This window comes from Carlito syrichta, unplaced genomic scaffold (assembly GCF_000164805.1).
Source record: "Carlito syrichta isolate Samal-C Ts95f unplaced genomic scaffold, Tarsius_syrichta-2.0.1 Scaffold303983, whole genome shotgun sequence".
Classification (NCBI taxonomy): domain Eukaryota; kingdom Metazoa; phylum Chordata; class Mammalia; order Primates; family Tarsiidae; genus Carlito; species Carlito syrichta.
In genome coordinates, this window is record NW_007248079.1 from 757136 (window position 1) to 772898 (window position 15763).

At 31.3% G+C, this 15763-nt stretch overlaps 1 protein-coding gene across 4 annotated transcripts in view; it reads right to left on the reverse strand.

Annotated features, from left to right (window-relative positions):
* The window catches only part of BRINP3 (BMP/retinoic acid inducible neural specific 3), a 432045-nt gene that overhangs the window by 72165 nt on the left and 344117 nt on the right, over positions 1-15763 (reverse strand). For all 4 annotated transcript variants that reach the window (XM_008059260.2, XM_021712987.1, XM_008059262.2 and 1 more), the window contains one exon: positions 9692-9914. In XM_008059260.2, the coding sequence (XP_008057451.1) occupies positions 9692-9914 (223 nt within the window). The remainder of the gene's footprint in view (positions 1-9691; positions 9915-15763) is intronic.

The following is a 15763-nucleotide window of genomic DNA, read 5'->3' on the forward strand; positions in this document are numbered from 1 at the left end:
TTCTGTTATGCATATTATCTATTTTTACTCTCTCCTATGACCTTCCTGAGCCATACATTTTCATATACATTGTATCTCCCCATTCTTTATAGTAATACATTAGCTTTTTATGATTTTATTCTAATAAACTAAGTCAGTTTTTTTAAGCAGTCTACTGCACTTAGTTTTAAATTTAGTGATCACTTTTTTCTCCTCAAACTCTTGTTTTCTTATTTTTCATTACATGACTGAGTGTTTTTGCATAGATTCAATATTTCTCAACCCTCTTAATAATGAGGGATTAGCAGGAGTTGAGATCTCTCCTTTAATAAACATGATAAACCCGGGAAGTACCGTGGTGTAGTAATTAAGAACACAAACTATACAGCCAGATTGACTGAGTTTAGACACTACCTCTGCCACAACTAAATGAGTAGTCTTTAGCAATTTGTTTAGATTATCTAAACTTTAAGGGCCTCAACTGTAAATTTAGAGTAAAAATAATACCTACCTTGTAACATTGTATTAAATGAAGAAAAAAATGATAAAGCACCTAGAACAGGGTATGACATGTGGTTTGTACTTGATACATGTTAGCTAATGACTAGCTAACTATGACAATTCCATTAATGACTAAGCCACAGAATTATCACCCTTTAATACGGTGTGTCTCTGGCTCTTCATCAAGGGACATCGGTGGGTTCCATTGAGCATCCCTTTTACCTGCTACTTAGGTAAGTATTTACTTGCATGTAATGAATTGTGAGTTGGTTAGCTTTAGCCTCATTTCTGTTTGTTTTCTGCAGTGTATATTTCAAAATCTCTCTCCACATTGCTGTGTATTGATTGAATGATTCAGTATCTTCAAGTTGTGAAATAGTTTGGTTCACTTCAGTGACAATTTAGATGAGGTTATGAAAGAAAAATGGTTTATTTAGATTATAATTGTTTACTGCCCTCCTTACGTTTTAAATATGTACTTGAGAGTATATGTGTGTTTGTGTGTACATGTGTATGTGCATGTGTTGCACTTAATATAATGTAGAGGATATATAGATATAGATATATACTAATATATTTGTATATGCTTTCCTTATTTTTTTACTACTGGATTTTGTTTTTAGATTTGTTTATAGCAAGCATTCTTGCTTGTATGAACTAATTTATTTCAGCTCAATAAAAGGTAATACCTCAGATTTGATCTTTTGTGTTTTCTTTGAGAAACCTACATGAAGTCTTCCTGCTGAGCTTAATAGAATAACCACAACAAACTGACCTTCATTTTCTCCTGTGTTCCTTTGTCACATCAATGTTCTTTTGTGATGTTCTGTTTGTTGCTGTCTGAAGTGCATCTACATTGCGAGACAGGGGATTTTTTATTTCAATTGGCATTGATTTTTGAAATGTATTCACTCACTTTATTACGTGAGGCAGCCACCTCAAATAAAGTGCTTCAAAGATTTTTTTTTTCCGTGTTAGGGATTTGTGGTGATATATACCTTGGGAATATTTAGTTTTCACCTTCTTGATTCATAAACCTATTTGCTTTTAGAAAATAATTCCTTAGTTTAATGCTCAAAGAAAAGTATTCTGAATATCAGTCTTAAACCACTTTAATGACTTGATAAACATGTACACATCTGTGTATGTATGTATAAAAGCACAGGTGTTTGAGAAAATAATACCAAAAGAAGGCTATTTTTTGACTTTTTTGCTCTTTGCATTAGAATTCTAAAATATACTATAAAGATACAAGATTGTACCCTACTGTATCAAAATGCTGTTACTAAATTAAGCAAATTAAAGATATCACTAAAGTGGCTCAGGTCAAGTTTTCTACATTTAATTGATCAAGTTTGACCAGAAGAAGACATTGTTTAGAAGATTTGCCTGATTTTTCGTCTTCAGCACAAGATCAAATTATTTATTCCTTTCATTTTTTCATCATTTAGAACAAAAAGGAGTCCAGGAGAAATATGATCTTAACTATATATTTAATTAGTAACCGTTTTGACATAATCAATTTCTCCTACACACATTGATGTTTCCAATATCAGTTGTATGAAAACTAACATAAAAAGAGATTCTCATGTAATATGGTAAATCACTTTGAGTTAGACATTTTTAATGTATATACTACTACATTATTTAAAGAATGAGAGATTTTAAAAATTCTAATCTCAGTCAGTTTCCTTCAGTATCATGGTGTTTATCTCTGGTCACAATATTTTAATGGGGATTGTTTTAGGAGAAAAGGTCAAAGATAACAAAACAATTCTAATATATAAGATGAGATTCTATGTTGACACAACAAAATCACCACATAATAAGAATAGAAGATGATGTTCTGCTTCCTATTTATTTTGGCAAGTTAACATGTATTTGTTTATTTCAAAACATAAACAAAATTGTTCAGAAGTGTTTTGAATAAAAACTGAGACTGAATAAGGAATCAGCCTTAGTTTAATTATAATTTAAGTTGAAATTATGACCATTCTAAAGATGTTACTGTCAATAACATTACAAGGTTTGAGAAACCTTAGTGTCCTGGGATCTGTATGAATTTACACCTTATGACTCATCTATAGCCATTGATAGTAAATGCAATACTAGCAGGCAATCAGTTTGTTACCCTATGCGCCATAATAGTTTTCTTTCTGAGATGTAACTTTTTGTATCAATTAACCATAAAGGGAAGTATTTGAACTCAAAGCAACCCTTCATCTTGGGGAAAACATTGAGTTAAATGTCAGAGCTAAAGATTGTTTAAAAAAATTCACAAAAATATGTCTTTTTCTTTCTTTCTTTTTTTTTTTTCTTTGAGTTGGAATCTCACTCTGTCACCCAGACTGGAGTGCACTGGCCACTCCTGGCCACTACAGCCTCGACCTGCTGGGCTCCGGCGATCCTTCTGCCTCAGCCTTCCAAGTAGCTGGAACTACAGGTGCACACTACCGCGCCCGGCTAATTTTTAATTTATTGTAGAGATGAGGGCTCGCCAAGTTGCCCAGGCGGGTCTCGAACCCGCGGGCTCAGGCAATTCACTCACCTCAGCCTCCCAAGGCACGGGATTACAGACTGAGCCACCGAGCCCGGCACGAAAATATGTCTTAATAAATGAATCCACACTTTATTTGCTGGACCATATCAAAGTAGAACTTTACAAGAATGAGGTAGTGTAATCCCCGCGCTTGTCTGAGAAGGTAATTAAATAATTATTTGCCAAGAATTGATATCCAGCACTAAAAAGGCAACAAAAATGTTGAGAAGACAAAAGTCTTCTAAAATCATTTCAAGGTAACTGTCAAATATTTTATAGTGATTGAGGTGACTATATTACAATTGAAGACAATTGTAGAATCTGTACACATTGGGCAAAAAGGACACGATCCCCAAGTGTATATTTGGGGAAGTTAACAAGTATCTTAGCAAGTAAGAATTTTCATTCTAGAAATAACTTTTTCAAATCATTGTTTTTTCTAGTTGGATAGCTTTATAGAATACTTGGCATGCAGGCATCATAAATTCCCAAAAATATATAGTAATTATTAGTCTCCAAATTTGCTTAATCATGACTCCTTTTAAGAAATGCATGTTTATGTACTTATTTTAGAAAACAAATTTTATTATCTTCCATGTTCTTTAGTAGAATGCAACCAAGACTTATCATCAATTCCTTAGTGAAGAGAAAATGAAGATTAATAAAGATCCTTGTGAATATCTTTTGTTGTCTGAACTTGTGGTCACTGAACTCATTCTGACTGTTTAAATTGTGATTCTCCTTCCAGATAGTGTAGGGAAAGGGAATTCTTAATCTTGGACATTTCAGGCTTTATTTGCAATATTTCACTGAATAATGACTTGTTTTTATTTCAAATAAGATAATTAATATAAGTGTTAAGATAGTACCCTGGAGATGTCTGTATCGTTTCTGTCCTCAAATTTGATTCTTAGGGAGAAGATGGGGTGTTTTGGATTGATACTTAATATTTCTTAGAAGACTGCTCATAGAAGAAGACATAATAGAAGGTATTGAAACAATATTTGCATAATTAACCATTTGAAAAATAAAAGAAATTTCTTTTATTTAGATTATGTTGAAATATTCAGGAATACCGACTATTTCTCTGGTTCTTGGCTTCCTACATCTCAGATGAGACCATCAACAAATTTAAAATGAGAATAAGACAACACTATGAGATTTTTAAAGCAAATAATGTGATGATAACCTTTCATTTTGCATGATCTCACACACACAAACACACATACACACACACATAAGTACACACATTTTTTCAAAAAGACAACAATTTTTGGCTCTGTTATTATTATTAAAATTAATTATTGACAAAAAGTGCTTCTGTTAGACTGAATCTGAACATCTTTCCTGTATGGATTGTGGGCTGCAGATAGTATTCACTGGACAAAATGTTGAGGTGGCAAAGTCTTTGGTTGCTTTATATAATCTTTTATATAAAGAGGAGGCACAACATTATAATCCCATAGACTTTCATTTATTCTATCATTATATTTTTGCCCTGCCTAAAATGCCCCAAATTAGTGACTGTTATGACTAACAAATAAAATTATTGCTAAAAGTAGCAATAATTTTCTATATTTACATATAAATTAATTTAAAATAATTAATTTTAGCTAACAATAATCTAAGATCTGATACAATGAAAGAATTTCTGAGCAGAAATTCAAAGTAGAAATATTATAGTGAAAAGACAAGAATATTTTAGAGCCATGAGAATTAAAGTGTAGGCTGGACACCAAGAACTGGATGAAAGGAAATAGCATAAGAGAAAGGACATCTTTTGCCTACACTGACATTTCTTTAGAAGTCATGCCATACTAAGAAGGGGGGAGAACTCCCAATGATTTTTTTCTTTTTCTCTTCTTGAAAATTTGATCTCCTTGGCTGTCTTGACTTAGAATTCAGTCAACTAAGACATTCTTATATAAGTAACAATGAGTTTCTTGGAACATTTATGTCCTTATCTTTATGACAAATGTTATTTTGAGTATGACATATAAAGTACTTTTTTCAAAAAACGAATTAATATAAATCATCTATACACAAGAAGTTTTCTGTTTTAGAAATAAAAAAAAAATTCTAAGCATCTTCCAGGTACTAGATACTTTATATTTGTTATCTCTTTTACATTTCCCAATAAAACCTGGAAGATCTATAAATATCGCAGTCTTTAAATTTACTGCTTCGTTATTACCTAGCATGTACCTGTGAGTCATCCTGGAGAGGCTGGAACTCAAAAAATAATAAAAGATTTTTTGTGACATATAAATGTAAGAAAAATTAATATCTTAACTCTTCTATAAGTTTCATATAAAATTGCTTTCGGCAAAAGTTCCTTGTATCAATATATATAAGCGTCATTTTTAATTAAGTCACAGATTCTGTAATATTACAGGATTTGGAGTATTCAAAGTCAGGTTCCCTTATTAGATGAGAGGCAAGTTTGGCTATATTAATATAAACCAAATAATAGTAACTAAGGCAAAATGTAATTTTATTCCTCTCAAGTAACAGTACAAACATCAACAATCCTGGACTTACATGTATGTTCAAAGAGACTTAACACATTTCTTCATGTTATGATTATTAGTTCCAGGTATCACAAATGCATTTTAGCTACAGAGAAGAAGAGTGGAAAGATGGCATATATTCTTCTTCCTTTAAGGACCCCATTTAGAAGTTTCATATGTTCTTTCCATTTATAAGTGTCCACCTTAGGTGCAAGGGAGACTGACAGATGTGATGCAGTACATGCTCACATAAAACTAGGGACTGTATTAGAAAAGGAAAAGGGAAGTAAAGGAAGAAGATTTTTTTTTCTATGTTAGTGTCTTAAGAAGAAATGAAATTGATTTAGCCAAACATTCACTACCCTAAAACGTGATCCATATAGCCCTGGGTGTAGGTGGGTGAAGAGCAAGGAAGAAGGAGCAAGATCCTATTTGGGGATGAACAGGTAAAAACTATTTTCATGGAAGTAATAGGACATTATTTTTATGTGCATTGTGTTGACGTTTGACTGTTCCAAAGCAATGGTGGATAAACTACTTCTGGAAACAGTGGCACTAAACTATTGTTCTAATGGGCGTATAGGCTTCACTGCTGCGTACTTATGAAACATAAAGAAATAAAGCTTTATTTAAGAATGTTCTTGATGAATCTGGTTAAAAGCAAGTTTACCATACCCCAACCTTCAGTCCATTTTGGAGTTTCTTTCTTTCTTTTTTTTTTTTTTTTTTACCTTTATGGAATTTTTATCAGCCTTTCTCCTCAACTTTTGTCATATGTTCTAAACAAGATATGAATAAAACACATCTGCTGTACACAGAGCTGTAATGGTCATCTTGAGGAAAATCTTGTGTGTCATTGTTGTAGTTGCAAGCCAAGGTAGCCACTTTTTTCATGGCTATGTCATGGTATTGCTTGACATAGTCTGAAAGAGTGACTGCTTCATTACTTTAAGTTCGATAAAAGAATCTCCAAATATTCAAGTCTGAATAACCACAAAGATGTATGTGGTTATCCAGACTTGACTATTTGGAACATCTTTTATCAGAACTTAAAGTAATGAAGCAGTCACTTCAAGACAAACAGCTGACATATTCAATGGCAATCATAAAATTCTAACTTTCAAGAGAGAAATTGGAATTTGGGAAATTCACACCTGTCATTACAATTTTGACAGTTTCCTAAAACCTAAGGAGTTTTCCATGAGTTCAATGATGATATCAGGAATTAAATATTTAGTTATTGTATAATGATATGTATTATCATTTGGAAACTTTTCATAGCTAAGTGATAGAACACATATAGGGAGTACACGACAAAAATAGACCTAAACTCATTCTTCTATGTGTCATTAAAAAATGATTTTATTATGTCTTACTTTGTCTTATTAATGAAGAATAAACAACCTCATAAAATATTTCAATCAATTGTTTTAATTAACTGTGGCTCCTGTAGCCTGCTACTGGTCAAAAGAGTCGATTGTGCACATCTATTCACAACTCTGTGTTCAGTGACATCGCATTGGTAGCTTTAAATTGACCATGTCCAAAACATATGGACTACAAAAACAGGCAAACACTATTAATTAAGGCTTTCCCCCAGAGAGTTAGGTGTTAAAACTTTACCAACACGTCATTAAATGTAATTTTTCTATGGCTCATTGCTGCCTTGAGAATGGCAGCACAACTGAGTATATTTGAGCTACCTTTTCGGAAGTAAGTATACTTTCCAATCATTGCTATTTTGATGTCACATGAATTCCTGAGAGCAAAAGTGGTGAGATTAATCTGAATGTCATGCTTTAACTAAAATAAATAACTACAATTTACATAATACGGAGTAACTTTGATGTAGTCATTAAACAGGAAGTGTAAAGAAGCCATCTTATTAGGGAAGATGCACTTTGCAGGTCTCATTTTATTCGTTTTTTGCTTCTTTTTCACAGTGTTAGAATATCAGAAATTGAAAGACTGCTCTTAGGGTGAAAAAAGTTCTGGAAAAAGACTGAGGAAAATTCTATAAAGGCAAAAAAACAAAAACAGAAACCCCCCCCCCCCCCAAAAACCCAAAATTTTTGTGGAAATGAGTCACTGGTATTGCTTATCCATTTCCTCCTTCAAACATTTCTGAAAATATACTTCACAAATACCCAACCACTTTTTTTCCATTGTACTCTACTCTACCTTACTAGACTATGTAGTACATATATTTTCTTAATGCCACTTTGTGTTATTTTATTAAAATGGGAGCAATAGAAACAAAACTTATATTGGTAGTAAAAGAAAAAGGGTGAAGAAGAAAAAAACTTCAATAAAATTCTTCATCTAGCCAGAAATAGAACCTTTTTTGTGTCTGATGAGTAATAGCCTACATAGGGATTGTGCTAAATTAAAATAAAAGAAAGAAATTCAAGAACAGTCTGTGGCAAACTTTGATTTATTTAGTGTAGAAGTTTTGGGAAAAAAAGACTTATTTATACTATATTCAATTCTCCAATTAATACATATTTATTTTATTCTACTTAGTTATTTTGTACAAACCCAATTTGAATTGGTTAGCAGCTTTGCATATTTTCCTTACAAATCTTGCACTTTTATAGCACATTTGTATGCTCAATAATGTATTATTTTTACTAGAAAATAATATATCTTTCATTATATATTTTATCCCAGTCTGTTCATTTGCAGTTTCTCTGTCTCTACTCACCCCCCTACATACATCTGTAGATTTTGCCTACACATATTCCATATTATTATAGGGTTTTCCTTCCATATCCTTGGTTCCAGAAATCCCCGACCTCCTTACCAAAATATCAGTTTCCCTCTTGCTCCCCATATTCAAGTCCCACAATCAGCCCTGTGGAACCTACAGATAGGAAAAGTCAGTTCTCTGTATATATGCAGGTTTTGCATACCAGGAATACTATATTTTACGTCTGCATTTGGTTGTGAACCCCGAACACACCGATGGGAAGGGCTGACTGTATTTATTGAAAAAAATCAGCATATAAGTGAATCCATGCAGTTTAGACCTGTATTGTTCAAGAGTCAACTGTCCTCAGATTTAAGAGAGTCTTGTGACTGCCATCCTGCTTGTTCAAATCTTCCCTGAGCTTCAGACATACCAGTACATACCCTCTTCCAGCTGCACTTGTTAAATAGAAATCTAAAGTCAACATATTTATAACCACATTCATCAATTTGCTTCCTAACACATCTCGTGCTCTTGCATTTCCTATTTTGTGTATAATCATCTGTTTCAGTGGTATTTAAACTCTTTTTAACCTATGAACATAAAGCACAAAGTTCATTCATTATAATCAAATAGCAAGATCCTCACCCAACCACAATTGCTTAATCAGGAATGTTTCTTGGTAGTATGCAAAAAGATGCATTAAAATATCTTATTTGTGGAGGGAATAAGAAAACTTGAAATGAATGAAATGTATAAAATAATAAAACTTATAGCAGTACTTAGAAGGGAATTTATTGACATGAATGACTATTTTACAATAGGTTAAAGTTCTCAAAATAGTAACCTAACTCTCCATTCTAAGAAGCCAGAAAAAAAAATCACATTAAATACGTGGCAAAAAAGAAAGAAGGAAATAGTAATAATTTGAACAGAAAAATAAAAGAAAGAATAGAAAAATAATGAGTATCAAGAAAACTAAAAGTATCAATGAAATTGAAAGGATTTCAGCTATATTCACAGTAATTCACAGAGGTTCACGTAGAATGAGGTTTATGGTCATAGTAAATGAATCTTGAATTATTTTATTTAAAAATTGCATGTTGAGGAATTCCACTTTGTACTGCTTCCTTCCTATGCTCATAGTGTAACCCTAACGCTTTGTATTTATCTGTTTACCGTAATTCAGTTAGTTGACTTACGACACATAAAAAGTAGGATGATTTTTGACCCTGATAATAAAAGAAAGAAAACAAAAGAAGAGCTAGTATATGTGTTTCTTGCTGTACTATTACTTTGAAGAATAACTACAATTTGCTATTTGAGACACGAGAGAATATGTTATTTCAGATTATTTCTAATAATATAAAGAACTCTGTGCTACATATATTACCACATCTGCATTCAGAAAAAGAAATATAATTCTAGTCTAAACAATATTCTCAATTGCCTACATTGCCACAAATGTCTTACCTTTGTCTTGGCAGGCTGATGAGGGGTTGTTTATGACACCTCTTGCTAAGGCTAAAGAGCTTGTGTACGATTTTCTGCGCCTTTAGAAAAAGTTGTTTCATGCTGTTCTCCAGTTGTTCATAACGGCGCTGAAAATTAGAATCCATTGTCCACAAATGCATTATAGTAGATGTGTTGAGGAAATAATTCATGGGTAACCTTTTCATAAAGAACTTGAATTCATCTGAAAAAAAAGTCAAAATTCAACACTTTAATTACAAAACAAATATTTTCCATTTGCCCTCAGAAACATTTAATATGTTAATATTAAAAACAAATAAATATAACACATTATTCATGAAATGCTAATTAGTAAAAGATTGGATTTTTGGATGCTTTAGAATTATTTTATTGTTTTTTCCTCTTAAAATATAACTTTCATGAATGAAGATAATTAAAATAACTTGTGCTAAAGCAAATAGCCTTGGTGGAAAGTTTAAGTTCATCTTTTTTTATTTGTTTGTTTTCCATTTGATGACATTTCTGTGAACCACCTTGAATACATAATGGTTATTAGTCTTTCTTTCATTTTTGATATTAGTATTACTAATCCTTTCCAATTTTGTATATTATGAAATCTCTTCAGAAATTCTTATCAACTCAGTATAGAAAATAGGCAAAATTATTACAGGATAATTATATTTATGTTTAAAGAAAAACATCAAATTTTTAAAGTAGAAAATTCTAATCCTCAACGATGCATCCTGATTATTCCTGTAACTGACCATATTCCAGTTTGTTGACATAACAGGTTAAAACATAAATGCATGCTAAAGAGAAACAAATACAAATAATCTAAAGCAAGAAAATTGGCTTTTGATTTGTGCCAGTGATTGTGCCTTATTCTCAAATGTCTGGTTAACCAACAATAGGAATAGAAGTTGAAGCTACGTTAAAATAAATATTAATCAAAAGAATCCATTAATGGTATAAACACAATAGATGATTGAAACAATAGTCAAAAGGTGGAAACAACCAAACTGTCCATCAACGAATGAATGAATATACAATTGTGGTATATACATACAAAAGAATGTTATTCAGTCATAAAAAAGAAATTCTGATGTATGCTACAATATAGATGAGCCTTGAAAATATTGTGCTTACTGAAATAAGCCAAACACAAAAGGACAAATATAATACGATTTCCCTTACATGAAATATCAAGACTAACCAAATTCGTAGAGACAATAATTAGATTATAATTTCCCGGGGGCTGGATTAAGGGGGAATGGGGAACTATGGCATAATTACAGAATGTATGTTCTGGATGATAAAAACTTTTTGGAGAAAATATTGTTGTCATGGTTGTATGATATTGTGAATCTAATTAATACCACTGAAATGTGAACTTAAAATGACTAAAATGGCAAATTTTGTTATGTGTCTGTATTTTATTACAGTAAAAAAAGTAAAAAAAAAAGATAGCTGCACCTTTTCTCTATCTCTCCTTTTCTTCTGAAACAACTATTATGAATAAGAACTCAAAATAAAAAACTTTTATATTGATTTTCATACTTGTTTAAATGATTTATTTTGTAAATAACATCATATAGCATTCATTTTCACATAGGACTTGATGAGTTTTCCTCTGACACATACACATACACACCACAAAATTTGGAAAACATATTCAATGGTTAAAAATGTATTATTTAACAAATCAGAAAAACCACATTTGCTCACTCTTCTGCCTATTAAAAAGTCACGGTATACATTAAACCTCAACCTCTCTGTTTCTTAATTTTTTCCTATGCAAATGAGATAGAAAGTATTAGATGGTGATATTCTTATTTAACTTTAAAACTCTATGATAGTATAAACAATTGTAAATGTTCATTTCGTTATGATTAAAGATTTAGTTTAACAAAATTTGCTTTCAGTCCAGTTACAGCTATTACATTATTATTCAACTAAAGCTGGACAAGATGTATCAATACATGTTTATTGTATGTAGGCACTGTCTGTGTAGCAGTGTTTCAAATTATAAAATTATTGTTAACATTTCTTAAAATATGGCACTGACATCTGATTATGTAAATTGTTAACATATATGCATATGAAGATCAATAAATTTACACTTATTTGATGTATTAGGACTATTTTAAATGATCATGTCCAAACTATCTCATCAATGCTGGTAAATGCAACTTTATAATAATTTGCATCAAATTATATTTATTATGGGGTTATTTCTTCTAGAACAAATAAACAGCCTTTGCATATTTTAGACATTGAGAGTATAAACTTTTACCTGAAAGTGAAGTAAAAATAAAAGGAAAACATTTTTACAGCAAAGGATTACTAGAAAAGATTTTAGAGGACATTCATTTGAAATGCTTCAAATCATTTTCAAGTAAGCAGAGCATAAATAATAAATGCATTTTAAAAATTCCAATTTTAACAATATCTTACTTTTTATTTGGTCCCATATGTCTCTCCTCAGAAATTCCCTCTTTTGAATAAAGAGTTGATTCATGGAAATTGGAAAGCATTTCTTGGATTATTCACATAGCAGATGCCATGACTTTGAAACTAATCACTCATTTCCTTGTCATCTTTTACTTGAATACTTTTGATAAAATCTTTATTGTGTTGTCTTATACATATTCTAATTGTTTATTGTTTGCTATAATAGTATTGGCAAGATTTTAGATTGGTAATTTTATTGAAGTTAAAGAATATATTTAAACAGCATTTATTTATTTTGCCAAATAATAGTGTCAGCTGAAAATTGTCTGTATATAATTTCTAAGAAACAGGGTTTTAACATGACACTTGAATAATTACTTCATTATGAACTCATTAAGAGTCACCACTGACAGTTACCCAAAACATTTATTGAACACCTGTTGTTCACAGACAATACAGATGTTTCAGTCTATGACAATAAGTATGGATAAACCTTTCATCATATTTTTAAAAGTGACTAATGACAAGCAATCTTTTCAAATGTTAAAATAACAATTTCAGTATCTGAAATTCATTCTACTTAGAAGTCAATAGAACCCCAGATATATTCCTGTGGTTATCTTTTCTTTCATTTTTAGAAATTAGTAAAATTCATATTTATAGAATACAGAAGTGAAATTTGAATGTCACATTAGAATTATTATATAAATCAATAATTTACATAACTACAAAAAGAAAATACAATAATTAGAGATGTCAAATAACATTTTATCTTGCAGTAATTTCCAAAGCTATGTAGAAGATAAAGTACAATTTCATTTCTAATTGGTAAATAAGCACAAGTTAACCATACTTTTGGGAGTGTAAAAATAAATGTATAAAAGTAAACAAAATGTCATATAAAATCACTCAGAAAAAAGTAAATTAAATATCTTGGTTATTAGAGAGATATTATTCTAGAAATACCTATTTGTTAAGTATATATCAACTGGATACTTTTGTACAGCGTATATTTGAGTAGTATAGAGAAACAACAAAAATCACAACAAGAACAATAATATGCTAAGATGCATCATGTATGCTAGGAGGAAATTATAATCAGGCATGATCTTCCTAAAACTAATTCATATGAAGTAATGAATAATACCAAGGGAAATGTATTATGTTAATTAAGTCTATGGAGCATATAGAATTAGACTAGGTTACAACCTTCCAATAAATTATAGAATACTAGTCACCATGTAAACTCTCTTGACTACTAATACTTCTTCTCCATTAAAAATGAAGTGTTTTGTCGGGCTCGGTGGCTGAGGTGAGCGAATTGCTTGAGCCCTGCGGGTTCGAGACCCGCCTGGGTAGCGAGACCTCATCTCTACAATAAATCAAAAAATCATCCGGATGTGGTAGCGCATGCCTGTAGTTCCAGCTACTCGGAAGGCTGAGGCGGGAGGATCGCCGGAGCCCACTAGGTTGAGGCTGCGGTGGCCGGGAGCAGCCACTGCACTCCAGTCTGGGTGACTGAGTGAGACTCCAACTCAAAAAAAAAAGAATGAAGTGTTTTTTAAAATACCTAAACAAGGTATATTATATTATATATTATATTATAATATATTATTTTTTTCCTTTTCATTGAGCGAAACTCTAGTTGGCACTTAATATATAATTAGCTAATTTTGAAACTAATTATCTTTCTCTTTCTCACTTCTGGTTTTTTTTTCTCTGTTAACGTGAATTCTTTTCTGAGGAAGGTGATCTTATAAGTGATTTAAATATTAATTCAATTAGTTCTTGCAGTAATCCTTCATGCAAATTATATTGAAACAACTTATATGCAGAAGGCAGATAATTTTAGTTTCATAACTAAATGGTTAGCAAAAGTTTTATTAACACTACTGTATCTACATAATGATCTTATATACTTATATCTTGATGCATTTCATTTTCATGCTTCACAGTTCAATAGATGAGTGCGATGAAAAAAATTTTCAGACTGTTAAAGGACCAGACAAAAATATATATGTCCTAATTGGTGTTTTTGCCCTTATGGATGAGAATAAAAACCATTGACCAACAAAGTTAAATATGTTTTTTTAAATATTCAAAATTTTTACTTAGAACTGCTGTAGAATATATTTACAAAAATTTTCTAAAGCACTTGAATTTCTAAAAGCATATAATTTACTTTCTAATAAAGTAGAAAAGCAAACAGGTAATTTTTTTATTACTTAGAAATTATTTCTTGAATTATAAATTCACCAAAGTAATTCAAACCAGAAGCTGCTGCCATTGGAGAGTAAAGCTATGATTAGAATATATTGAGAAACAAAACTGGTGCTTTTATAATTTTTATTAATTCATATTGATTGTAATTTTGTCAAAATTTAAATCAATATTGTAAAAAATATAATAGCATCACAAAAAATACCACTGAGTACATCATGTGCATACCTTAAATTTCAGATATTTAAATAAAATAACATTATTTAACTACTTGTTAATATAAGGGTCAAAGACTAACAGTTCACATTTAATTTGTATCTTTTTAAATAAATCTACATACTTGAGGTATCCTTTCAGTAGAAATGACAACTCAATATGGATAATTTTAATTATTAAGAAAGCATAGCAGCAGTCTTACTATAATAATAGGAAAATATTATGCAATATCTAACAAAATATGTAGAGAATATAGACACAGAGAACTTAAAATAAAAGAAGAAAGGAAAAATGTGGTAGATATATATAACGAATTCACGCAAACATTTATTTTTAAACAGAAAGAAAAATCAAAATAATTTTATGATACTACCAATCCAATGCCTTGAAATATAATACTACTATTTATGTTTATGGACATAAGATTTTCTGGAATAAATATATTTTAGTAACAATTTTTTGTAAACTATAAGATAATAGAGGAAGCATTACATTCTTATACTAAATGCAGTACTGTGGCCTTATCTATAAATGAATACATGGTGAGCATGTTCTGTTTACTTGGCTGGACTTTTATTTTTTAATTTGTCTGGTTGGATTTTTGTATAGTCTATAATTGGTCTAGACTTAATACTAAATGCTAGATCCAAAGTTGACAAATAAGTATTAAGCTATATATACCAGTGACCTTCAATGTTATTGCCCAACCAGAACACCTTCTAATAAAGTTATTTCTTGTTCCTTAACAGTCACAGTTTCCTGGAAGATGATATGAGCTCCTCTGTCTTTTGGTTTTAAATGGCCATGATATTGTGTTGCAAATAAATTAATTGAAAACCGTGGCACTACAGAAATACTGGTCTTAAGTAGGCAAGATATAAAACTGGCAAAATGAGAACGAGGTCAGGCTCAATGGCTCACTCTGGAATCAGCATTTTGGGAGACCTAGGTGAGTGAACTGCCAAAGCCCGCGGGATCAAGTGCAGCCCGGGCAACTTGGTGATACCTGGTCTCTACAATAAATACAAAATTAGCTGGGCATGGTACCACACGCCTGCTGTTCTGGGTACTTGGAAGGCTGAGGTGGAAGGATCGCAGAGACCAGCAGGTCGATGCTGGGGTGGCTGTGAGTGTACCACTGCACTCCAACCTGGGCCACAGAGTGAGACTCCAACTCAAAAAGTG